This window comes from Hyperoodon ampullatus (genome assembly GCF_949752795.1).
Source record: "Hyperoodon ampullatus genome assembly, chromosome: 14".
Taxonomy (NCBI): Eukaryota; Metazoa; Chordata; class Mammalia; order Artiodactyla; family Ziphiidae; genus Hyperoodon; species Hyperoodon ampullatus.
In genome coordinates this window covers 1,733,201-1,759,320 of record NC_136927.1, presented here as the reverse complement: position 1 = coordinate 1,759,320, position 26,120 = coordinate 1,733,201, and the positions used below count along the sequence as shown (strand labels likewise).

Genomic DNA, 26,120 nt, shown 5'->3' with positions numbered 1-26,120 from the left:
TCTTTTATTTACTGATACGGCAGGCAGCAGTTTTAGTTCACAAATCCGAAGGATCGCTGGGGGAAGGAATAGATACCCAGGAATCTCCATAGGGTCCTAGGGTAGTCCAGATCACTGAAGTAGGCTGCAGGCCCGACTTCTAAATTTTTGTTTTATTTGCGCTCGCAGTCCGCTAATGCAGCCCAGAGAGCCTCCTGTCCTGCTTGCACCTCCCCATCCCGTTTCTTTCCGGCCACAAAAACTTGCGTTTTATTCTCTGGAAGAAGGGAATTCGGTGCAGACCCTCGGGCGCTTAGCAGGGGGAGGGGAGGAGGAGGGGGCGGTGAGACCCGTTAGTGGACGCAGGTTGCTGTGGTTCCAGGAGGGACCTGCTGGCTGTGGGCTGACCTCGCCCCGCTCTGCCCTTGAGAACTGGGACCCAGACGACGGCATCGCGCCCCGACAGCTCACAAGGCGCTGGGAGGGTAGCTTAGGAGCCCGGTTTTTCGCGTTGTTTTAGAGGGCCAGGGTAAAGTAAAAAAGGCATTCATTCAGGCAAATACTGTAGTGGCAAAATCTGCGGACTAGTCCGGCGGGCAGGAAAGTTTGGCCCTGCGAGGCCACCGTTGGCCGGTGCTGTTCCCCACAATACGATGCGAGGCAGCCGCCCAGTGGAGTCCTGACCCGCGGAGGCCGGGGCCACCAAGATAGCCCCACGGGCTGGCCTTTGGTTCTCAGCCCTCTCCGACCGGGGTCTCCTGCGGGTGGGTGGCTATAGGGCGAACACGAAAGCCCCAGGACCCGTTGGTGCGCGGGCCCGGAGTTTTACGGCTTGCCCCGCCCAGGTCTCGCGAGAGCGCAGGCGTACGTCTCGCGATACGCGCGCGTAAAAGAGGGAGATCTGAGCAGCGGCGACGGCGGCACGGAGGCTGAGGCGGTTAGGTGAGCGGCAGGGGTCCGGGGAAGGGGGGCCGGGCCAGGCTGGGCTGGGCTGGGGGGCGGGTGCTGAGCCGAATCGGCGGGGTTCGGGCGAAGAAGAGGCTAGGGCAGCCAGCCGGGTCTGGGTGCGGCCGCCGCCCCCTGCCCTGGGGTTCTGAGACGGCGCCCCCTCGGCGTCCCCCCTTCCCTCTTAGACCCCGGCCCTGGGGCTCTTACCGGCGCGCCCACTGTCTGTCCGCGTGCTCACCGGGGCCGGGGTCCCTGCTGGCGCGCCTCTCCGCTCCGTGCTCTGTCCTCCGAGCCTGGGCGCGTCCCGTGCAGCCCCCCAAGGCTTCCTCTCCGAGAGGAGCAGCTGGAAATGGCCGGGGTTCGAGGGGCGAGCGAGGGCCGGGGCGGAGGCGGCCACGGAGGAGAGGTGCTTCTCCGCCCGGCCTCCTGGAAGAAGGCGCATCCCCCATCCCCCGCCGCCCCCAGACGGCCCAGTGCAGAGAGAGGAGCTCTTCCCCCAGTCCCGGCCTTTCGAGTTGACAGCACTGTCGCTCGCACGTCTTCACTTGAGCAGTGTGGGAGTTGCCACTACTTTATTTTACAGCTAAGGCAACCGGTGGGAAGACGGGAAGCGCCTTGCCCAGAGCCGCACTCCTGGCAGCTAGTAGGACGGGAACTTTCATTTGATCTCTAGTATAAGTTAGGAGAAAGCAGACGAACGGGTGGTGAACTTAGGCCAGCGTAAGTGCCCATGGCGGTGTGAAGTGGTGTTGCTGGGTGGGGAGCATCCTTGTAATTTCTGTAGGTGCCCCCAGGTGTCCTTTTGCCAAGGAGGGCAGTCGAGAGGCGGCGTGCTCTGGACTCCCAGCTCAGGGGTTCCGTTGAGAGCAGTTCACGTTCAGTGAGTAGACTTCTGGAAGATTTGAGTGTCTGATAGAGAGGATGGAGTTTGAGCTTTCACCTTATCGCTTGCCTTACGGAGTGGTTTAGTTCCAGGCAGGTGAAAATGGACGTGTGCTTTTCATTCTGGTGTATTAAGTGCATCAGCTCTTGAGAAGAGGGTGTGTTGGCTAAATTTCCCATCATGGGATGCAAAGTATGGCCCTGGTCAAACGGGAGGATTTGCCTTCCAGAGCAGAGCGCTGCTGCCTGGCTCCACGCGGGCCTGTGTCTCTCAGGGAGGCTCACGGCCCTGTGAGTGCCCCTCCCCAGTCTCTCTTGTAGCCCATTTTCCATTTGTGGTATGAAGGAGAGGTAGAGAGAACAGCGGTGTTGTGCAGCGGGGGAAGCGATGGCCTGCAGAAGACAAGGGCCCTTCGTGCCCAAGGCCAGGTTTCTTGTTAAGTGTGAAATTCAGAATCAAACCAAGCTTCTTCACCTTTTTGAGGGGGGCAGGTGGGTTGGGGGCAGGTGTCTTCAGTCTAATACTTAGGGGAAATCAGTGAGAGCTGGCTGCTTTCCTCAGGGGAACACAGTGTGCACCTGTAGGAATTCACACCTGTTGGCTGTTAACTGTGCCTAGGACACTTCCACACCTTCTGACTGGTCGACGGCCTGGTGTGAGGCTGTACTCACCCCAGGGTTGGGGATGCATGTTCTTTGCTGCTGCCTGTGCTCGGCCCTTCACACATTGGCCTGCGGAGCATCCTCGACCTTTAGAGCCAGACAGACCCAGGTTCCAATCTAAGTTCTGTAACTTTCGGAGCCTCATTTTCTATCATCTCTAAAAGAATGTGTAAGAAGATCTCATTCATCTGCCCATTGTGATGATTGCTGTGTCATGTGTTAAATTAAAAGCAAAGTGATAGTCAAACTCAGTGGCAATAGCTGTGCCATCTGCCATTTGGAGACTTCTTTTGGGCCTTATAATCCTCACAACTTTGAAAAGTGGGGTCCTCAGTTTACAGACGAGGAGACAGGCCCAGGAAGCCCTGGTGCGCGGTGAATGGCAGGTACCTCTCTTTGTGGCACCTGTGGCTGAACATAGTAGTGACGCTCGTTAACGTCTTTGTTAACCTCTAGTCAGCACGGCCGTGGTTGTCCTCCTTACTGCACTGTCGTGGGCTTTGTTTCTGATTCCCAGAAGCTAGGCTTTTTGTGATTGCTTATGTGGGAGACGTGCCACCTGACTGCCGAGCGCCTTATCTTGGGAGCCGTCTGTCTGTCCTGCTGGTGTGCAGGTCAGCACTCTGACGGTCAGCAGCTTGGCGGCCTCCGTTTCTTCTCTGAGAAATTGGCAGTGAGGGCTCCCAGCTAACTCCAGAGAATGTGGTTACTGTCATGGGAATATTACAAGGGCTCTGGGAGAGCATTAGGGGAGTGGGCCTGCCCAAAGGTACCCCTGCCCGGGCAGCTGGCAGAGCTCATGGCTCATGAAAAGGCTCCCTGTGACCCTTCCCTTGTTTTCCTCCAGAAGGGACGTGGCCATGGAAGACCTGGGGGAAAACACCACCGTCCTGTCCACCCTGAGGTCTTTGAACAATTTCATTTCTCAGCGAGTGGAGGGAGGATCTGGACTGGATGTTTCCACGTCTGCCCAAGGGTCTCTGCAGATGCAGTACCAGCAGAGCATGCAGGTGAGTGGTGTGTGTTGGGATAGGGGCCTCTAGGTGAAGACACCTGCTCTTAGGTGGGGCTGGTTCAAGTTCCACACGGTGCAGGCGAGCGGTCTGGGTCTGGATAAGGGCCTCTACGTGCAGAGACTGTCCCTTAGGCAGGGCTGATGCAACTCCCATAGAGTCGAGGCAGGTGCACGCTTTCTCAGCCTAGAGGCCAGCTGGCCATCCCCCACATCTCCAACGTGGATAGTCATGGTTTTGGAGGATAGCCAGAGGTCGTGGTCTGGCCCTGAGCTGTCCTGGCTCAGAAGTCTGAGATAACAGCACCCCCAGAGTGGGTCTGGTGTTCAGCATTGTGCTGACGCTAGCGAGCTCGCACACACTAAAGGTAGGGTTGGAAAGCCAGTTTATTCATTTAATCGAGGGAAACAATCCCAAGCTGCCTGGGCACATGACCACTGGAATTGTGTAGCCAGCTGCTGGCTCCCTTGATGGTGTAACACATGGGAGGGCTGTGTTTTTTTTTTTTTTTTTTTTTTTGCAGTATGCGGGCCTCTCACTGTTGTGGCCTCTCCCCTTGCGGAGCACAGGCTCCGGACACGCAGGCTCAGCGGCCATGGCTCACGGGCCCAGCCGCTCCGCGGCATATGGGATCCTCCCGGACCGGGGCACGAACCCGTATCCCCTGCATCGGCAGGCGGACTCTCAACCACCGCGCCACCAGGGAGGCCCGGGAGGGCTGTGTTTTAAGCACAGGTTCTTGGTCAGCCCGGCAGGAAAGGCAGGGCAGTGAGTGAAGCATTGGGCATATGACAGTCTCAGGCTGTGGGGGCCGTTTGCACATCTTCGCTTCAGTCTGCCATGGCGTGATTTTTATAGTTTCACTTTGCTCATAGTCTTATTTCACTTTATTCCAAGTTCTCGGCAGTGCTCGCTGTGGACACGGTTGTAAAGGCTCAGGTCTCCTGAAGGCCTTCAGGTCCTGAAGAGTCGTGGGGCCACTGCTAGTGGGGGCAGGGATCACTGGGTCCACATAGGGAGGGAATGTGGTGTCTGAGCCATGTCCAGGCCCCTGCCACTGTCGGGGCTGCATCGGGTGATCTCTGGCTTCTCTGCTTGCATTCCTTCTCTCTTGTCAGCCTTGCTTGTGTTGCTGCAGCCTTTCTGCTATAATGTCCTGTGTCAGATGAGCCAGTGGTTTCCTGTTGCTCTGGGAGCCCTGATGAGTCCATGCCACGTTTGCTAAAACAGAGGCTGGTGTGTCTGTATGCATTCGTTTGCTGAATCGTTGAATTACTTACTATGTGTTTGTTAGTGGGCTAAGTTGCTCACTGCCCTTTTTTTTTTGGCAAGGACTGTTCTTTATCCTGAAATTAGGTCATTTATATTTGTTTTTGTTGTTAAAACACCTTTTTTTGAAATGGTGGTGGTGATAGATTATAGGGTTTTGTTTTTTTTTTTTGATCCTTGCTCACTGGCAGAATATGAAGTTGGCAACTTTGGTCTAAGAAAGTTATAATTTTATTGATGCAGATGTCTGGGAACTTTTGGCCTGTCGGAACTATAGAGTCTAGAGTTTCCAGGGTCCCTAGTTCTCACTCACCTATGACCTGAAGGGCTTCCCCAGTTGGGAGGTCAGTAAATGAGAGCTGTGGCCAGAGTGAGCTGGTTAGAGAGCCGCGTGGCACGGGACCTGCCTGGGAGCCCTGACCTTGGACCTGTCCTGTCTCAGGACTTCAGGCGGTGTTCTGTCGCTTTCCTACCATGCCTGGCAGGTGAGGGAACAGAGCAGCTGCAGGTCTGGGGAGTCTGGAGGCAGAGAGCAGTGTCTTGCCTACTAGTCCCCTCCCCTGCTTTATTTTAAGGTTCCTGTTTCTGTGTGCAGGTGTTTATAGTCTGCTGTGCTACATGTCAGTATTGGCTTAAATATAAAAATATGTTCAGTGACTTTCCTTCAGATATAGTCAATGTTCCAGGAAGATGCGGCCAATGGATGTGTGTCTCTGGGACTCCCATGTGGTACCCACACCCTCGGAGCTGGGGTCCCGCCATCCTCTGAAGAAGCTGGGCCCTAGCTGCAGACTCAGAGTGAGACTAGGAAGAGTGGGTTTGGTGGAGGGTAGAGTTAGGAACTCCCAAATGTCAACAGGTGGGAATTGAAATGAGAGAAAATATCAGAGGGGTAAAGAGAGTGTGGACTTCGGCCTCCGAAGCATGTGGGGGAAGGGTGGAGAAAATGTCTGTTCTCTGGCCTGGGATTTCTCACACTTGGCACTGTTGACATTTTGGGCTGGATAATTTTTTGTTTTGCAGGACACTCCTGTGCATCGTGGGATGTTTAGCAACATCCCTGGCCTCTACCCACTACCTGCCAGGAGCAAACACAGAGTGTGCACTGCCCCTTCTTGTGACCATCAGTTGTGTCCCCAGACAGTGCCACACGTCCCTGATTGAAAGGAGAATCACTTTCTATAGCCCAGAGCATCTCGAACTTTAATGTGCATATGAATCACCTGAAGATATGTTTAGAAGGAAGGTTCCAATTTGGTATCTGTGTGGTGTGACCCGAGACTGCATTTCTGTTAAGTGCCCAGGAGATGCTGTGTTGCTGGACTGCAGGCCGTTCTTGGAGGCGTTGGGCTCTAGCCCCCTGAAGACAAGGCCCTTGCAGTCGGTGATTCGGTGGTACCGTTGGCTGTATCTTCTGAGGCCCTTGAGAGCTTCAGTTCCCCCTTATTTACCTACCCTCTGGGGGACGCAGACTTCTGAGATGGGCCCCAAACTGCTGGCCCCGGTGGACTGCAGTTTCTCCCACTTAATCAAACACTAACTAGGTGTTGTGGCCCCACGGTTCTGCAGATAGAATTAATAGCTCCAATCAGTTGACCTTAAGGTAGGGAGAGTACCTGGGTGGGCCTGACCCAATCAGGTGAGTCTTTAAAATCTGGGTCCAGAGATCAGACAGAAGTCAGAGATGCAGAGCAGGAAAGGGATTCCACAAGTGCGAGATTCTCCCTTTTGGCTTTGGAGGTGGAGAGGGCCATGTGGCAGGGCATGTGGGCAGCCTCTGGGAGCTGACAGCAGGCTGGGCCTTCCAGCCAGCAAGGAAATAGGAGCGTGGAAGAGGCTCCTGAGCTACAGGGGAGAGCACAGCTTGCCGACTGCATGGATTTTAGATGTTGAGACCCTGACCGGAGAAGCTGGCTGTGTGTGCCCGGCCTTCTGACCCATGAAACCGACAGCCAGTATATGGGCGTTTAAGCTGCTGCGTTGGTGGTAGTTTGTTACACGGCATAGGAAACAAGCCCTCACACTGTCATCTGAAAACGCACCTTCCCCTTTCGTCCTTTGTCACCTTCTCTTGTCTTGCTGCCTCCCTGCACCCCTTTCCCACCTGGGGGCCCAGTGTTCCTTCCTCCCCAGGGCTGAGCGAGGGCCTTGCTGGGAGCAGGTGCTCGGTGAGGGAGCGTTGAGTGAGCCCCTCGCCTGTCTGATGCAGCTACTGAGGACCTGTCTTTCCTTTGCACGTGACCCGGTCAGCTGGAGGAGCGAGCAGAGCAGATCCGCTCCAGGTCCCACCTTGTCCAGGTGGAGCGGGAGAAGACACAGATGGAGCTGAGTCACAAGAGGGCCCGCGTGGAACTGGAGCGGGCGGCCAGCGCCAGCGCCAGGAGCTACGAGGTGGGCTCCGGCGGGCCCCCCCAGAGCAAGGGGGGGCGATGCGTGTACCTGCCAGACCGTGGGGAGCAAGAGCGCAGCCAGCGGCCCAGGTGCCCTCCTCCGGGTGTCCAGGGCCTGCCTTCTTAGGCCTCCTGAGGAAGTGGGTCGGGCCTCAGGTGTGCTGTGTGTCCCCGAGGAGGGCGGCACGAAGGGACGGCTGCCCTGCCACGTCTGCCCGGTGAGGTGCTGGTGGGCATTCGTCTCCGCTGGCTGCCTGGTTGCCCTCTCTCTCTGTGAGAATTGGGATGGAGGTCTGGCACAAATGCCAGGTGGCCTGGGGGTGACAGGCCTTGAAAGTCACTGACTTGCATAAGAGTCTCAGGTCCAGGCTGGATCTTGCACAAATGGTTATAAGGCCTCAGCGCCAGGAACCCCAATCTCGGGGGCTGCTTCATGTTGCCCTTGCCTTACCCAGGGCAGGCTAAGAAAGCATAACTCCCTGTTACCCAGAGGAGATGCTAGGTTTTTACTTAGTGCATAAATTCCATGCTTCCTTTGCTTTGATTAACAGCACTTTGCCAGGGTTTTTCAATAAGTGTTGATGAGTTGTGGAAATGCTGCCAAGATTCAGGCAGAGCGTTGGACCGGAAGGTCTCTGGCCTCTGTGCTTTCCCTGAGGATGGATATCTGGCCCCATTCTCACCTTACGTGGCATAGTCCCACTCTTTCCTAGTCCCTGTAGAAATAGCTGATGTCTTCGAGGGTGTGATGCTAACTGGATGTATTTGAACCCGATGTGCAGGCCCGTGGCTGTGGTGTGTTGTGTGGACTCAGTAGCCCAGGATGCTGCAGGTGGGGTCCTGCTGCCTCGGCACTGGCCCTGGTACTGCTCAGTGTGGTGCTTCCCTGTGCAGTGGGGCTTTTGCCGATGTTCTGGGTTGTCCTAGGAAAGATGTCCTGGGGGAGCCGGTGGGAAGAGGAAGAGGGAGAGGCCATGGGAATCTGGCAAGTATCGAAGTGAGTCACTGACAGTCTTTCTTGGGGAAATCCAAGGGTACAGGGCTGACCGAGCTTAATCCTGGGGCCCCCTCGCTGAACTTGCGCCTTCCTCTTGGAGAGGCCTTTCCCCACTGCCCGTGGACTTGGCTGAAGATGGCCCTGGAACCGTCTGAGCCGGTGGTTTTCAGATTGTCCCTTTGAGCTTTGGGTATCTGTGAAGGTTTTTCAGGGACTGCAGTTTGGTAGTGGGTGGAGCGGGCAGGTGGGTGGGAATCTCAGCCCTCCCACCTGGAAATACCTATGACGTGGTGAGACTTCAGTGTCCAAGGTCTGGGGACCTGCCTGGACTGCCCCACGTGCACTTGGGACTGGCAGCCTGAGGAGAGATGCCACGTCTTGCCCTGTGACGTGCTGGCCGGGTCCCTGCACAGCCACAGCACCTCACTCCTGCATCTTGGCAGGTCCCCAGGCTTCAAGGCCTCCTGGCGGTTTGGAGGCTGTACTCGGGGTTCGTCGCTCCTTTGAACCCTGGATCAGCAGGAGGCCGTGGCCCTGGCCGTGCTTTTATTAAGCTCCTCCTTGCCGCTGGGTTTGGAGGGTCCTGGTCTCAGCACTGCCTCTGAGTACGGCAGGCCCTGCGATTGCCCGGCAGGCAGCCCTTGGCGGGAGCTTCTGTGGCTCAGCTTCCTGATGAGAGGTCAGAGCTCAGCAGAGTGTCAGGCTCCACGTAACTAGGACTTGGAGCCTTTGCCCCTGGGACTCTGGCTGCCACTTGTGGTCCCTTTGCTTCTTGGGCTGAGGGTAACCTCAGTGGCCGACACTTGACCCTTCAGACCCCAAGGGATCATCAGAGTGAGGAGTCTGAGTCCTGTGCGTTCCTTACCAGTGCAGGCCACGCGGCCCCTCCAGGGTACCAGTGCAGGGGGGCTCTGAAGCTCTGGGGGAGATGAGGGCCCAGGGTTAAGCGCTCCTGCCTGCAGGCTCCTGTCCACGCCAGCTGTCCCTGCCCGGTCGTCCACTTTCTGGGGGCGTGCCGACTCACTGGAACGGGAGCCACCGGAGCTGCCAAGCTCAGAGGCGTCTTCCCAAGGTCGAGTCTGAGTGAGATCGCTGTGCTCCGTCTCCTCCCTGCAGACGGCACTGTGAGCAGTGGTGGGTGGTGGTGGCGGGTGCCGAGCGCCCTCCCAGGGGGCGCTGTGAGATGCGGCGTCGCGCCGCTGTGGCCAGGCGCTCACCTTGGAGGGCGTCCCGCCGCGGCCTCGGGTCACCTGTGGGCTTGGCTCTTGCCTAATTGGTGGCTCTTCTCTGGGTGTCAGTCCCGTCCGGCGGGCAGCATGGGCTGGGCCCGGCCTGCTCACGCGCCCTCTCACCGTGCCGTTCTCCTTGGCAGCGCGAGGTGGACCGCAACCAGGAGCTCCTGACGCGCATTCGGCAGCTTCAGGAGCGGGAGGCCGAGGCGGAGGGGAAGATGCAGGAGCAGCTGGAGCGCTACAGGGTGTGCCAGCAGAGCCTGGACGCGGCCGGCAAGAGGCTGCGGGAGCAGGAGGACGGCCTGGCCGAGGCCGGCGAGGTGAGGGGCTGGGGGCGTGGGCTGGGGCGCTGCCCTCTCCCCGCGAGCAATCTCCCTGGGCAGAGAGGAGACGTGCTCCCACCTCCAGCACGGTAGCTCCGCGGTAGTGCCAGTTTAATTCTGCTTCCCACGTGTGTGCCTACGTTTTTTGTGTAGTTGTGATCGTAGCAAAAATACTAATTTTCCATTCTGTGGTTTTCAGTTAGTAAGTTGAATACTTTTTTAGTCTTTGTGATTATGATTTTTAGTGGTTGACTAACCTGTTTTTGGTCATTTTCAAGTGTTGTTTTTGTACACACACACATCCTAATACAGATACATACGTGGTAGATAGCTTCATGCGTGTAGCCTTTTTGTTTCTGTTGAATGATTTGGTTTGGACAGATCCCTAGCAATGGGGTTATAAGATCACCAGTTACAGTTCTCTCTATGGCTTTTGCTACCAGTTGCTGTGTTCTACTAGTAGCTATTGTTGAGGATTCTACTTTCACTGGAACCTCCACCTGTCACGGAGGATAGTGGTGTTTTCTGGAAATACTTGTGATTCCCCGCCCCCGCCCCTGGAGATGTGCCTCTGGATTTGCATTTCTTTGATTATTAATAAGGTTTGTTAGCATCTGAGAATATCTCTGGAACCAGAGCATGGATCAGTCGTAGTCTTTATTGTGTCTTACCAACCAAAGGTTGTATAAACTTTAGAAACGGAACCCAGGCACCGATGCTTGTGGAAATTGGACTTCTCTGACCTTTCCTGTCTCTTTGCCGTGCTGCTCAAGATCACAGGTGCTGCGAGGAGGAAAATGAAACGCTGCTGGGGGAGGGAGTCGGGGCCGTGGGATCGTTGGTATTCTGTCTCTGCTGGTTTTCTCTCCTTGATAGATCTTGGGAGCAGGTGCCAGGTTATTTTTGCCTTGGCAACGCTGGAGAGCATGTTAAGGTTGTTCCTACATCTGTCTTCCGATGTGGATGTTGGCAGGAGAGGACCTGTGAGCGGCCTTAAGACGAGTCCTCCTCCCGCCTTGGGGGTGCGCCTGCCCGGGCTCTGCTGCAGGTTTCTCTGGAGGACGGGGCGGGCATGTACTGGGCACGGCTCAGTGAGGAGCAACTTGCGGGGCACCCTTGGCACAGAAGTTGCAGAGCAGATGCCTGTGCGGCCTGGCATGGCAAGGGTTGTGGCGGTTTGGGACGGAGACCCCGACGTCGCTTGTCTCCCTTTTCACCCCGTGGAGAAGGCGTCCTTGGTTCCGAGTCTAGGTCTGTAAACCTCCCGCCCGCACAACTGTGTTCTCTAGTCTCGGTGCCCTGGTTTAGATGCCTGTGCTCTCTGAGGTTATCCTGCTGATGGCCTGGCTTTCGCACAGCTTTGTCCTCCAGGTGGTGGGCTGTCTGACTCCTGTATTCAGCACAGCGCCTGTACGTTTATTTAATTCAGGAAGAATTCTCAAAGGATATGTTCATTGTTAAATAAATCTTAAGTATCTTCATTCTTCTTTGGGTCCCAGATTGAGAGTCACTGTTATAATAAAGGAAACCATGCAGGTCGATGAGAGGGTAGGACACAGACCCACCCCCCCCATCAGCCTCCCTGGGGGGCCTGCCGTGGCCTCCGTGTTTGCAGACGGTGCCCCGTGCGAGGGTTGCTCACTGTGGTGAGTTTGCCAGTCTGTCCTCTTGTCTTCAGCTTGTAGGTTGATGTCTGACTCTCAGAGGCTGGTGGGGCGATGTTTCCACTTGTTAACTTAGAGTGACGCCCTTGAGTGGGCTGGCTTTTCCTGTTGGAGGTGTGCTCTCTTGCCCCAGGAAAGCCGCAAGTGGCGTCCCCTCACCAGAAGGTTGTCTGGGGAAGGTGTGGTCCGAGCTGAGGACTGCAGTTCCGCCTCAGTGTCCGTCTGGCGGACGCGCTGTCCCGGAGGCTGTGCGCTGGGCCGCCTCCCCAGGCCGCCCTGTGCTTTCCCCGATGACCCCTTCTGGCCTGGGAGCGCTTCAGCCTCTGCGGCACTCGTGCAGCTCCTGTTCGTTGTGTGTGGCTCTCATGGTGTCATGCTGAGGACAGCCTCAGCGCCCACTTCTGACTTCTTGGCGGGTGCCCGGCTTGTCCCCGTGTAGTGTCTCGTGCACAGCTGGGCCGGGGGCGCGGTGGTGGGGTGGGGCAGTTAGAGGAGGGATGCTGGGCTGAGGACAGAGCGGGTGTGGGCCGCCACGGACTGGGGGGCTGTGCACACGCCAGGTGGGAAGGGGTGACGTGGGGCGTGGGTGTGGAGGCCTCCAGGCGTGAGGCCCGGGCCCGCCTTGGCCGGCAGCGTTCTCACTCGCGAGGCCGCGGGTCACCGAGGCAGGCTCGGGTGGGGTTGAGGGGCGGTCACGTGTTCCGAAGGAGAGGGCTCTGTCCTTGCCCTCCGGAGCGGGACGGGAGGGGACCGGCTCCTGTCTGTCTCGCCTTCAGACCGTCAGTGTGCTGAAGGGGAGGCTCTCGGACCTGCAGTGGAGCGTGATGAACCAGGAGATGCAGGTGAAACGCCTGGAGTCTGAGAAGCAGGAGCTGAAGGAGCAGCTGGAGCTGCAGCACAGGTGAGCGTGGAGGCGGGCAGGTCCGCCCCCTTCAGGACGGGGTCCCCGCCCCTTTGCCAGGTGAGCCTGGCCGGCTGTCCACCTGGGCACAGTCGGCCCGAAGCCTGCTGGGCTGCGTGCTGAGCTGGGTGTCCACTCGTTAACCATGTGCAAGACCCAGGCTTGCTCTCCTGTGTATGCCCGCTGTGGCCTGAGTGCCCGGCGTTCATGGACATCGTGTGCGCTGAAGCTCTGAGGATCCACGAGTGCCCTTCGTGTGCTGGCCTCCCATCCACAGGCTGTGGGGACACACTGAGTCCTTTGAAGCCAGGACCTTTTGTGCCAGAACAGAGCAGTGTTTCAGATGTTCCAAGAATAAGAAGCGGGGACAGTCATTTCTTCCCTCCTCTGGGGGTGGGATGCCTGCTTGGAGGGAGCTTTCAGAGAAGATGTTAGGTTTGAGCGAGATTTTGAAGGCTGCGTAGGACATACCCTGGAGCAGGGGGGACATGGGTGGGAAAGGACGTTCCTGGGGAGGGAGCCCTCTGAGCAAAGGCACGGCAGGATGGAAGAGCTCGCCAGGAGATGCAGGTAGAAGACAGCGCTCTCCCAAAGCTCGTGGCCTCTACCTTAGCAGGTGTTGTCTTAGGGGAGTTCTGGTCACTCGGTGGGATGGGGCAGGGTTGGGGGTGGGGTGGGTTAGTCCTGAGCGGGTCCTTGGCTTTGGCTGTTCCAGGGCCAGCAGAAGCTCCTATTGTGAGAGGTGTGGGGAGGGGAGAGGACTCGCAGGTGGTCTGGACTTACCCACCTGCCCTGAGACTCAGGCCACAGAGCCACCAGCAGGGGCTGGGCCCTGGACCCTGAGGCATCCTTGCAGGGAGTGTGTGGGAGTGTGCGTGCATGCGTGTGTGAGTGAGTGTCTGTGCTGGAGAGCTTTTAGAGTGAAGGCAGTTGCTGGCTTTACCACATGCCTGTTTCTGCACATGATGTACTTTTTTCTTAATAGGAAATGGCAGGAAGCTAACGAGAAGGTTCAGGAACTCCAGGCCAGCCAAGAAGCACGGGTGGACCAAGAGCAGAGGATTAAGGTGAGTTGCTCTGTTTCAGTCCCTGGCCTGGGTCTGGGAGATGTCCCAGTGCCGGGCTTAGCCCCCCATGACCCGTGGGTGTTTCTGAGCTGGGGGCATACCCAGTGTCATCTAGGGGCAGTTAGCTGCCTGTGTCCACTGTAGCTGTTTACATGTTGGCTGTCTCCTTATGTGCCAGGCCCTGTGCCGGGTGCTGGGGTGTGTATTTCTGCTCCCAGGAAGCTCGTATGCTTTTGGATGAAGATCAGAACCAAACACATAGAGTAAATAGCAAATGTATGATAACTTCAAGTACCACGGACTGCTGTGCAGATGATAAAACAGGACTGGAGAGGGTGAACAGCCTGCCCGATGTCGCACAGCTAGCGCATGACTAAGCTGGGTCTCAGAGCCAGGTCGGCGTGACTCTAGTTCAGGCCGTGCTGCCTCTCTGTGGGAGGACACGGCCGGGGAGCCATGATGGCTGCCCGCTACCCTTAGAGCCACGTCCGCGCACCGGACCCCACTCCCGTGCTCTGGCTCCGTGTACCCCCAACTCCGTCTTGTCAGCTTCCAGACCTCCCGGCTCGCTTTCGCCTCTGGTCTTCACGTGCTGTCCTCTGCGGCTTGTCCGTCTCTCCTCCCCGGCCCTCACTGCTTCACACGACCCATTACGTCTTCCCTGCCCCGTCCACCCATCTGAGTCCTTGGCCCGCTTCTCAGTATTGACTTGCCTGCACGGCCTGATGTCTGCCTTTCTACGCTCTTTGCTGCAGAGACCTCATCTGTCCTCTGTGTCGTGGTGTCCCCACTGCTTGACCCAGTACCTGGCCCAGAGCTGGGCCCCTTAGTATTTGTTGAATGATTGCCTGATTTTCAGATCCTGGTCCTGTGCTCTTAGCCTGTTTTGTGACTCGTCACTGATGAGTCTCCCCGGTGGCTCCATGTGTCCCTGGGACTACATGTCATAATGGATGGGCTGTCCTCACTGTACAAGGACTCAGTCAGGACCCTGTGCCACGGGAGTGGCAAGCAGAGCCAGCGTGGGAGGGTGGGTGTCGATTCACGGAGCCTTTGCCGCGTGTCCTTGTGCCGGACGTGTGACGGGCTCCTGCCCTGCAGGCGGCACGGCACGTGGCGCATGGGGCTACCCTGGGAGGGTCCCCTGAGGACACCGCGCAGAGGCATGGCCGGCGCAGGCTGCCCAGAGGCGGGGGCCAGGGCCATGGAAGTTGCCGTGGATCTGGGGCAGTTAAGTGTCCATGACTGTCTCCCCTCTGTCTCTGGCCTCAATCAGGATTTGGAGCAGAAGCTGTCCCTGCAGGAGCAGGACGCTGCAATTGTGAGGAACATGAGGTCTGAGCTGGCGCGGCTGCCCGCGATGGAGAGGGAGCTGCGGGAGCTGCGGGGGGAGAACGCCTGCCTGCGGTGAGTGTCCCCGGGGGTGTGTGGGGTCCCCGGGGTGGGGTGAGGGGCCCCGGGGGGGGGGCGTGCGCGCGTGTGTGAAATGTGTGCAGCCTCCTCGGGTGCAGCCGTCCCCGGCGGTGCGGCTGTTTGAGTGACTGTGCTTCTGGCCCCACCAGGGAGATGCGGGACACCAACGGGCTGCTCCGGGAGGAGCTGGAGGGGCTGCAGCGGCGGCTGGGGCGGCAGGAAAAGGTGCAGGAGACCCTGGTCGACCTGGAGCTGGAGAAGGAGGTGAGCTGGTCCCCACGGGTGTCCTGTGGCTGGCTAGGGGAGACCCTGGGTGTTCTAGTCCTACGTTCCAGCTGTTCAGCTAAAATGTGGCAGCCGCTGGGCTAGTATGGTGGGCAGAATAGTGACCCCTAAAGACAGCCCCATCCTGCTCCACAGAACTGTGGACAAAGGGGATCGAAGGGTGCTGACCCTTAGCCTGTGGTAGGGAGGCTCCCCTGGGGATCCTGCTGGCCCCCAGCTGGGCCAGTGTGCTCATAGGTCCTGACAGGGGCCGGAGGGGGTTGGAGGAGGTCGGAGCCACGTGGGGTGAGGAGGACTTGCCTGCTGCTCTTGGTGGCGTTGAATGGAGGAAGGGGCTGTGAGCCAGGGAACGTGGGTGCCTCTGGAGGCTGGAACGGGCGAGGAAACAGGTTCTTCCCCAGGGCATCCAGGAGGAGTGTGGCCCTGCGACCCCTTGATCTGGCACAGTGAGGCCCTTGCTGGACTTCTGACCTACGGGGCTGTAAGACAGTAAATGTTTATTGTCCTCAGCCACCGAGTTCGTAGTAGTTTGTTTCAGTAGCACTGATGCTGAGTCAGAGAGAGGAGATGGCTTGTGGCACCTGGAACAGACGTTGTTCCCACCCATGGATGTGAACAGACACCTGTGCTGAGTTTCCTTTCCCTGTGGCTGCTGCTGGGACTCACTGGGACATTTTGTGGGTTGTTGTAGAGATGGCCGTGGACATCGGTGCCGAAAGCATCTTGTTCGCTTGCTGAGCAGACCAGCACAAAGGCCTCCCGGCTCCAGGCCCAGGGTCCTTGTGTCCTTCCACACTGCTTCCCCGTGGTCACCGTTGGTCACCTTCCTTTCTGGTTTGCCCGGCGTAAACCATGTCACCACCTCCCGTAGCTTGCAGTCTGGTCAGAGTGCTTGTCAGCTGCCCCCACAGTGGGTTCTCTGCTAGTGAGGCATCGTGGGTCTGGAGCACAAATCCCTCTCAGGCATTGGCTTATGTGGGCACTTAGCCTGAAAAGACAGTTCCGGAGTCCAGCAGTTTTTCTCTGGATATAGTTTGTTTTGAAATTGGTTAAGATTCTGCACGTAGAATCACACTGCCTGGTTTCCAGCCCTGCTGTTGCGTGCCCGCTGGCTGTGTGACCCCAGCAAATTACTTAGCCTCTCTGTCCACCTATGTAACGAGGAACGAGTGTCTCCCTGTAGGGTTGTGAGGATTAAATGAGTTAGTGTAAAGTGCTTAAACGGTGGTAAAGGCTGACTCAGCGTCAGCTGTAGTAATAGATTTATTAACCAGTCTTGTGCCCGGCACACGATAGGGGTCAGGAAGTACTTGAGTGGCTGAATGAGCGCACTGAACAGCGCTGTGCTTGGCCCCAGGAAGGAGTGGGAGGCCAGACAAAGGCACGCGGTCTAGAAAAGGAGCGAGACTCTGATGTGGAATGTGGGTCAGTGTGGAGCGGCTGTGAGAATACAAGGGCGGGAGACCCGGCATGCGGGCCAGGTGGGGGCACCGCTGCTGCCCCCTGTTCTTCCCAGCGGCCACAGGGGCCCAGCCCGACGTGCGCGCGTGTGTGTGCATGTGCATGCGTGTGTGTGTGTTGGGGGGTGGGGTTTGGCTCTCGGCCCCAGTCCGTCTGCCCTGGGGCTTGGCATCCTGAGGAGCACCTGGAGGATGGGCGACAAGGCCGTGGGCAGCGTCTGCCCCCTGGGGCACAGGTGGTTATCGCAGGACCGTCCAGGAGGCTGTCTGCCCCCAACCCCTTTCCCCAGCCCGCAGTCCTTCTGGCCTGCTGGGAACCTTGACGTTACGGAGCCAGGAATGAATGAGATGTTAAGCACGCAGTGTAGCTTCAGCGGTTGGGAAGCAACCTGTATGCTTTGGAGTGGATGGGCGCGTTTCTGCGTTTTAGCTCAGCGATCAGGACAGGCCGTTCTGGAGGATCAGGGAGGTGACATCGTCGGTTTTGTGTGGTGCTGCTGTGCTGGGGGTCGAGGTGCGTGTGTGGAGGAGGTGGGAGGGCCCGGTGCTTGCATGGAGATGATGGGCACAGCGCTCTAAGGGCTCTACTTCCATGTCTTTTCAGAGGCTGCTGACGAAGCTGCAGAGCTGGGAGAGGCTGGACCAGACCACGGGCTTGAGCATCAGGTAGGCGGAGGGCGCCGGGGCCACAGGGTCCCCACCTTTTTTCCACACGGCTGGCACCTTTGGCAAAATGGGCCCTGCCAGCCTGGTTCCCTCCAGCAGAGGCCCTGCCTGCGGCTGCTGAGGTTTAAGGAAATGGAAGTAGGGACTCTCCCCGCCGAGGACGGGACATTCTCGACAGAGCGCTGGCAGGTGTGGGCCCTGCATTGTTGGGTTTTCTTGAAGGGCTCTTTTTTGTTTATACTGAGGAAGTAGTTGCTTTTGAGGGAAGTCATTTCTTTTAGGTGGTTGTAACGAGTAGAGATAAACTGAGTCTTCAGGGGCAAAAAAGGAAAACAGGGTAATGGAGGATTGTTTCCCATCAGGCCCTTGCAGCAGTCTCAGCTTGTCTGTTGAGCTAATGCCAGCAGGTGAATGGCAGGCTGGGCTGCTGGATGGCCGAGCGGGCCTGGTTCTCAGACAGGCATCTTCCCACCACTCCCTGCTCCCAAATCCATCTGTCCTGCTGCCTGTCCTTCTGGGGCCACTGCCCCTTTCTCCAGCGTTGCTCCACCGCTGGCCCTTAGCCCCCAGGTCCCGCCCCTGCCCGGACCCCCTGCAGACCGACTCTGCCCACTGCTCCTGTCTTGGGGTGGCGGTGGGAGATTGGTCCTTTAGGATTAGTCCTGGCGCCTGGGGCCTGTGGCGTTTAAAGAGCCTTCTGTTGATCTGCTTGTGCGACTTGAAGACTGTGTCTTCTCGGGGGTCTCTCCTGCTGCTCTCGCAAGCTGGGCCAAGACAGAGAGCCCTCCTCAAAGGGCCGTCCTGTGATTACAGCCTCTGACTGCTCTTCTGGGACCTGCACCAGTTCGATCGCACCATGGACTCCAGGTGTTTGTCACTTGAAGATGCCCCTTCGTTTTCCTCCTGCCTCGCTGAGTCTCAGAGGACAGAGTAGGCTGTTCCTTCCTGAACTCCCCCTGCAGACCCCAGGGTCACGCAGGGCTGGCCCCAGCGAGGCCTAGATGTTTTGTGTTTCCTCCTTTTCTCTGGGCTGATGAACTAGTGGGGAAGCTTCCCTCCCGCTCCCAGGGAGGCTCACGTCAGAAGACAAAGCTCCATGACTTTTTTCTTGTGCGGGAGATCAGAGGCCCTCTCGCGCCTGGTGGCACCAGCTGCTGGAGTGTTTGAATGCCTCAGTCAGGGCAGCAGGGCCGGTGTGCAGCCGGCTGCCATCTCTGGCCAGAATGGCGCAAGGGTCAGTGTGCTGGACACGATGGAAGGTGCAGCTGCTCCTTGAGACCTTTTGGTCCCGCTTCCAAACCTGACCACCGCCGCCCACCTCCCAGCGGCTGGCACATGGTTGGGGCCTGCGCCTGCGGGCTTCTGGGCTGGTCCCGTGCTTACGCGTGTTGTGTGTTCACCCGCCTGCCCTTAGTGACCAGGCCCTGGAGGCGGGAGGAAGGAAGGGGTGGTTCGGAGCGCTGGCGGAGGTGGGGGCTGCCCATGCCTGCTGGCAGCTCGGGCTCAGCAGGAAAGGGGGGCACGCATTTGTGGAGGGAAAACAGGCGGTTCGCGGAGGCTGGAGTCCCGTCCCGCTCTCCCGCCCGTCAGGGCCCCTCCTGGAGTCGGCGCGCTGCTCCGGGCCAGCCCCGCGCCCTCGGGCCGGGCCGCAGGGCCTGCCTCGCCATGCTGGTGGGGGTCAGACGCACCTGCGCACTGGGGGCCGTGCCCGCTGCTGAGCAGTGAGGTGTGGCTGGCTGGCCTCATCTCCTGGGGCTCCTGGTGGGAGCCCCTGTAAAGAGAAGCCTTCTTTTCATGTGCTTTGTGGTGGTTGTGCCTGGGCCGCTTCTGGGGGCCCCTCAGAAACCTCAGCTCCTCCGCCCTTTCCTGTCCCCACTAGGGCGTCGGGGGCGGGCCCTCACCTCCGGCAACTCCCGCCCCGCTTACGCGGGTACGTGTGTCGAGTGCCGGTTGGAGGGTCACAGGCTGGCGGTGTAAGTGTGGCCCGTCAGCAGGATCACCTGGGGAGTTTGGTGCATGTGCAGACGTCTGGGCTGAGCCCAGGCCCATTGAGTCCGCCTCTCCAGCACTGGACTTGAGTCTTGGTGTGACCACGAATACCATGACGGGTTTGGCTCTGTTGCCAGGTTTGGGGCAGTCACGAGCGGTTTCTGAGCAGGAGGGTCATTTGGTGGAGCCCGCGGCTCTTGACATTGAGTGTGGGGGTGGGAAACGGGCATAGGGTTCTCGGACACAGGGAGAGGCTGGGGGCCCATTGCTGCAGTGTGGGGCCCCTGCAAAGGGGTGGGCGTGGGCGGGGCAGACGCACACTGTTCCAAGGTGATGTTGTCTGGGGGCCCCTGCCTGGTGGGCCAAGGTGGGGTCCGCCAGGAGCTGAGGGACACCCTTTGTCACTTAAGCAGTGTTCAGTGCAGCAGTAGTAACTCGGGCCATCTCAGACCCTGTTAAACTGTGGCTGGACGTGTGTCTGACCCCAGCTTAGCCCCCGTGTGTTGTGGGGTCTCTTTTACACCCGTTTCCACATCCGTAAATGGAAGAGTCTTCTGGAACGTTAGTTTCTCACCACGGGGTCACGAATCTCTGAAAATCTGGTGAAAGTCATACTTTCTCCCCACAGAAACACAGGTTTGCGAGTGGGTGCGTGTAGATGTGAGATTTTGCGTGCTAGTCCGGGGACCCCTTCCCCAAAGTGTGATCAGCCAGCTCCAGTGGACAGCAGAAGTTGGAGTCCAGCAGTTGCCCTGGCATTAGAGGTTCGAGGGGCTGGGAGGGTGTTTTGGCCTGGCCTGGCAGGCATGAGTCTGTTGCATCTTTTTTAATACTTCGTTTTTTAAAATTTATTTTTATTTATTTATTTAGGCTATGTTGGGTCTTCGTTGCTGTGCACGGGCTTTCTCTAGTTGCGCCGAGCGGGGGCTACTCTTTGTGGCAGTGCTCAGGCTTCACATTGCGGTGGCTTCTCTTGTTGCGGAGCACGGGCTCTAGGTGCACGGGCTCAGTAGTTGTGGCTCATGGGCTCCGTGGCATGTGGGATCTTCCCGGACCAGGGCTTGAACCCGTGTCCCCTGCATTGGCAGGCGGGTTCTTAACCACTGCGCCACCAGGGAAGCCCTGTTGGGTCTTTCGGTCAGGGTGTTGCCATAATTTTGCTCATTTGGGGCCTGTCATGACCCCAGGCTCTGGCCGCCGTCCAGCGTCTCTGTGGGTTTCTGAGAGCTGCCGCCACTAGGTGGCACCGCCCCCCCCCCCTTGGTGATCCTGGCTCCCTGCGACCTTGGGACCTGTAGAGGGCTCTGTGGTCTTGCAGAGGTTAGGAACAGAGAAGGGTCCACATGGCACGACAGTGGTCACCCTCTTCCTAGTTTGGGATTTCTTAAATCGTGAGGACCCGGGGATAACAGGGTGGTGGGGGGTGACTTGGCTCTTGTGTCAGCCAGTGCAAACCTATAGGGAAGCCTGCTGGGCCGAGTGTCCTTCTCTGCCACACGAGCTTGTCCACCCTTGACGTCGTCTGATCCCTTGTCTCCAGCACATGGGTCATGTGAGTCGGGGGCAGGTTGACATCAGGACTTTGAGGGTGCGAGGGAATGCCCTGCATGGGTGAGGTGGGGCTTGTGCACTTGCAGGTGCTGGTGTGGGGAGGAGGGTGGCTGCGTCTGGTGTCTGGATGTTCTTGTCCCAGGGCCTTGAGGGTTGGACTGAGGGAGTGGGCAGTGGTGCGGAGGGCTGTGACTCGCTGAGCCTCATTCCTCGGTAGCGTGGTGTGTTGGGATGATTTGAAGGTACTGAAGAAAGAGGGACACCCTGTGATGTGTCTGCGAAATACTTGGGGATAAATTTAACAAAATATGTGTATGGGACCCATACACTGGAAACTGTAAGATGTTGCTGAGAGAAATTAAGGATAACCTGATAACAATGTAAGTAACTGGAGAGAGATACCGTGTTCATGGATTGGAGTACCCAGTATTGTTAAGACAATTCATAGATTCAACACAATCCCAATCAGAGTCCCAGGAGGATTTTTGGGGAGAAATCGACAAACTGATTCTAAAATCTCTGTAGAAATGGAAGGGACCTACGACGGCGGTCAGAGTTTGGAAGAAGGAGTTAGAGGGCTTCCAGCAGCTGTTTGCAGGCACACTGTGAACGGCATTAATCAAGACAGGGTGGTCATGGTGTAAGGATAGGCGTGTAAATCAATAGGGCAGGATAGAAAGTTCAGGAATAATCTAAGAATGTAGAGTCAATTGATTTTTGTCAAAGGTGACAAGATAATTTAATGGGAGAGAGTCTTTCAACAAATGGTGCTGAAACAGCAGGGACTCTGTACAAATAGAGACCTCATACTGTCCACAAAATCAGTTCAGTGGGGCATGGACTTAAATGTAAAAACAAACTTCTGGAAGCTTGGGTTTGGCAAAGAGTTCTTAGGACACAAAAAGCATGAACCATAGATGAAAAAAATTGGTAAGTTAGACTTCAAAATTAGAAACTTGCTTTCAAAAGACACAGTTAAGAAAAAAATAAGGCAAAACGTGGACTAGGAGAAAATATTTGCAACATGTGTGTCTGACTGAGGACTTCCACAGTACCGAAAATATTCTTCCAAATTGATAAGATGACCAAATTTTAAAAATGGGTGAAAGACTTTGAACAGATAACTTTGAGAAGATATGAGTGATGAAAAAGGACATGAAAAATGCTCGGTGTCATTAGTCACAATAGGAGTATAGGGGGGCTTCCCTGGTGGCACAGTGGTTGAGAGTCCGCCTGCCGATGCAGGGGACACGGGTTCGTGCCCCGGTCCGGGAAGATCCCACATGCCGCAGAGCGGCTGGACCCGTGAGCCATGGCCGCTGAGCCTGCGCGTCCGGAGCCTGCACTCCGCAACGGGAGAGGCCACAGCAGTGAGAGGCCTGTGTACCGCAAAAAAAAAAAAAAGAAAAAAAAAGGAGTATAGGGACTTCCCTGGTGGTCCAGTGGTTAAGACTCTGTGATCCCAGTGCAGGGGGCCCAGGTTCCATCCCTGGTCAGGGATCCCGCATGCAGCAGCTAAAGATCCCACGTGCTGCAACTAAGACCCAGCGCAGCCAAATTAATTAATTAATTAATTAATTAAAAACGAGGAGTACAAATTAAGGTCACGGTGAAATACTGCTCTCGACGTGGTGAAGATGTGGAGCAGCTGGAGGTCTCATGCACTGGTGGTACCGTGGGACACAGCACAGCTGCTTGGGCAACAGCTGGGCAGCTTTCTGTACGTGGGTGATACCACCCAGCAGTTCCACTCCTGGTTATTGACCCAAGAGAAATGGAGACGTGTGGCCTCACAGAGACTCGTGTGTGAGTGTTCACAGCAGCTTTGTTCATAGTAGCCCAAACACAACCAAGCGAGGTGTCCATCACGTGAACGGAACATCACTGAGCAGGAAACAGGAGGAGACAGGTACTGTGTGCAGAAACGTGACTCTCACTGAGCAGAAGAAGGCACCTCATTGAGTTCACACCGCATGATGCCATTTACTTGAAATTTTAAAAAAGGCAAAACTGACCTGTGACAGAAGGAGGCTGAGTGGCTCCTTAAGTCTTGGGTTAGGATATGATTGGGGACCTGGGAGGCCCTCACCTGTGACTGTCACGGCAGCAGCTACACAGTTATATGTATGTCATGCTTCAGTCAAGCTGGTCCGAGGATGATGAGTTATTGGCGCTCCTGACAGCTGTGAGGGGAAGGAAAAGGCCTAGGGGGTGGCCTGGACTGAAGTCAGGAGTGGATAGGGATGCTTTTTAAAGCCTTCATTTTGGGAAGGAACCCATTTCTTGAGCTTGTCAAAGAAGGCCCATGGGCAGCTGGGACCAGCCCAGGCTTTTTCAGTGTTCCTGGATCTTGGGGACTTGGGGCAAGTGCTGTGGGAGTGTCACCATGGGAGTGTCACCAGGGGAGGCCGGTGTGGGCTGCAGAAGGGCAGGTGGTTTCATGGTAAACCCCAGCTCTGCAGAGGAGGAAGGTGAAAAGTGAAAGTGGTCTTCAGTCCTCCCCATCTCGCCTCCTCCGGGCTTGCCCTGTGTCACTGCTGTCTGGCACCATCACGCGGTGCTCTAGTTATGCCCGGGGGTGCCATTCTCAGAGCAGGATTGAGGGTTGCCCCCAGGGGTGGGCAGTGGGGTGTTACCGCTCTTACCCCCAGTCCGTCTTTCTAGGCAGTGCCTGATAAATTCCTGGGCATCTTTCTAGAAACGTGTGTACATACAAGCTCTTTTTTTCTTCCAGTTTTATTGTGATGTAATCAACAAACAACACTATAAGTTTAAGGTCTGCAGCGTAATGATTGGACTTACACATTATCATGAAATGATTACCACGGTAAGTTTAGTGAACATCTATTGTCTCATATAGATACAAAATTAAAAAAATTTTTTTCCTCGTCATACTAGATCTTTATGTACCCACCCCCCTAAGAAATGCTCATTCTATACTATTACCCTGCAGCCTTGCTTTTTTCCACTTAATTTCTGACAGTATTTCTGCACCAACACAGATAGGCCTACTGAATTATTTTCAGAATCTATACAGTGTTCCGTGGTGTGGATGGATTCTGATTTACTTCATTCCCCTGTTGATGGATATTTCCAGGTTTTTTTTCCCCCCACCAATAAGTAGCATTGTTTTGGTTGGATAACTTCTTAGAAGTTGAATTTTTTTTACCTAAAAGATATATGTGTTTGACCGAATTGCCCTCCAACAACGTGTAATTGACCTTTCTGTCACAGTGTGAGAGCGTCATCAGTTGCTCCAGGCAGCGTGCTTTCAAAGGTTCTCGCAGAGATCCCAGGTCAGGTCATGGTGGAGTGAGGGGCGGGAAATCTGCAGTGGCTGGGATTGGAGAAAGCGTTCTTAGCATCTCCTCTTGGCGGGGTCCTCATTCAGCAGGCATGGGGTGCCTGTTGAGTCCCTCTGTCGCCAGGCCTCCAATTTCATCGAGGAAATAGTTTGCTCGTGGCAAGGGGGCCACTGTGGCTTGGCTCCTTCCCCATCCCTTTGTGCCTGCAGCTGGCCTGGTTTCAGTCAGGCTGGGAGGGCACAGTACCTGCCAGTGTGAGTGCAGGTGTGACGGAGCTGCGGGGCTGCAGAGGACGCTGGTACCGGGGAGACGGAAAGGCAGGCGGGTTTTGCTGGCTCTGAGGCCTGGCAGCTGCGCCCCCCCCAAAACTGCTGACCCATCATCTGGAGTGAAAGCTGGGAACTGACAAGTGCTGATGCTGGACGTTTCCCAAAAACATTTGTAGGCTGGCCAGATGACAAGTCCTGGGGACTAGTTTCCCCTGATGTGTGAGGCCAATTAGGAGGCCGGCGAGGGGGAGTGCATAATTTCCTCCTAAGAACGGATCTTATTGACCACCCTGGACACACTTATTACCCTGGTGACTGTGTTGGCAATTTCTCATTACCTAGGTGTTGGGTTGATCAATACAGGCAGCGCTGGGGCTGCTTGGGAAGGTAGCTGGGCTGTCACGCGTCTGGGTCGTTTTCATTGGTCTTGGTGTGTTTTCTTTGCAGGCACGAGAGGAGGGGGAAGGAGAAGGCTTTGGCCTTCTGGGGGCTTGTGAGCGGGGCCCCTTCTGGTCCCGCCTGCTGATGCCTTGGTCTCAGCTGTGATCCTTTTTATTGTTGGTTCATTCACTACTTCGTGCATTCCCCACGAGCTGTTCTCGGGGCCTTGAAACACGTTTGATTTCTCCCTCAGGCCTGGCCTTTGTGAGGTGTCAGCTCCCAGCCAGGCTCCCTGAGAACAGCCCCAGAGCCGTGAGCTTCCTCCCCCACAGGGTGCAGGCAGAGGCCGGGCACTTCTGAACCCATCTCAGCCCTTTCCATCCCCATGGAGGCCTACAGCAGTTGTGCCCGTGCGTTTACTCATTGTGGGCGGCTGAGTCCCCAGCTTCTTTTTGCCTTGGAGGTTGTGTTTTCTGCACTGGTCAGCCTCAGGCTTCAGTCTCGTGAACTAGGAGCAGGGGCCTGTCTTTAGAGCCTCTGTGCCTAAATCCAGTGGGCGTTTCCTAAACGTTGGGTAAGTGAGTGATGGCGTCGTGACGGCTTTGTTTGGTGCGTTTGTGGTTTGATGGGACTCGGGTAGGGCGTCCTTTGGCTTGCTTGGCTGCTGTGACAGAGCCCCGGCGTCATTCACAGCGTGTCCCAGTGGGAAGCAGAAAACAAGTGTAGCCGAGAGCTTCCTGACAACGGTCAGTCTTTCAGCTACAGTCCAGTCCGGGCCTCGGGGGAGCAGCCCCTGCCCATCTCCCGCTCCCTGGTGAGGTTTCAGAGTTGGCAGCAATGTGGACCGGTCTCTGCCTGCTGGATTTGTGCAGCAAGGTGTGGACGGACCAGTGTCCCTGACAGGCTTGCTTGGCCCCAGTGGGAGAAGAAACTGCTTTGTTCTAGTTGGGCTTGGGCAGGTTGGGAAGCTCTGACGGAGACCCAGTGGGCACAGCCCCGTCCCCCTGACTCTGCGTGCTCAGAGCAGGCCATGGGCTGTGGGCTTTGCAGCATTGTAGGGAACGTAAGAGAGAAATGCTTTCCAGAAGAAACTCTTCCCGACTCTTCCAGGGCCGCATCCCCTGCATGTGCTCTCCCCAGGCCGCGCAGCAGCCGGGCGCTCAGCGAAGTGGGTCCCGGACTCAGGCGGGTCTGTCCTCCTGTGCTTCTCACTTGGCTCTTTTGGGAGGCTTTTCTCCCAGTTTTGTAGATACGGCTCTTCTACTTCTGTGCCTCTTTTTAAATTCATGTAAAAAGAAAACCTAAAGCCAGATAATAAAAGGATTTAGACAAATTAGGCTCTGCTGGATTCCCAGGGGCTTATTTGGGAGAACGAGAAGGCAGCTCTGGGGTCCCAGTTGGTTCAGACTTGGCAGGTGCTTGCTGAGGTCCAGTTATGCACCAGGCCCCTCCCTTGTGGAGGCCCAGGCCCCC

The 26,120-nt window shown here is 56.7% G+C and overlaps 1 protein-coding gene across 1 annotated transcript in view; it reads left to right on the top strand.

Moving 5' to 3' along the window:
- Window positions 1-902: 902 nt before the first annotated feature.
- MAD1L1 (mitotic arrest deficient 1 like 1) overlaps window positions 903-26,120 on the top strand; it is a 320,736-nt gene continuing 295,518 nt past the window's right edge. Inside the window, exons 1-9 of the mRNA XM_079718283.1 lie at window positions 903-921; window positions 3,320-3,482; window positions 7,005-7,145; window positions 9,514-9,693; window positions 12,137-12,261; window positions 13,247-13,328; window positions 14,605-14,735; window positions 14,891-15,005; window positions 17,091-17,152. Of these exons, the coding sequence (XP_079574409.1) occupies window positions 3,333-3,482; window positions 7,005-7,145; window positions 9,514-9,693; window positions 12,137-12,261; window positions 13,247-13,328; window positions 14,605-14,735; window positions 14,891-15,005; window positions 17,091-17,152 (986 nt within the window). The 5' untranslated portion in view covers window positions 903-921; window positions 3,320-3,332. The remainder of the gene's footprint in view (window positions 922-3,319; window positions 3,483-7,004; window positions 7,146-9,513; window positions 9,694-12,136; window positions 12,262-13,246; window positions 13,329-14,604; window positions 14,736-14,890; window positions 15,006-17,090; window positions 17,153-26,120) is intronic.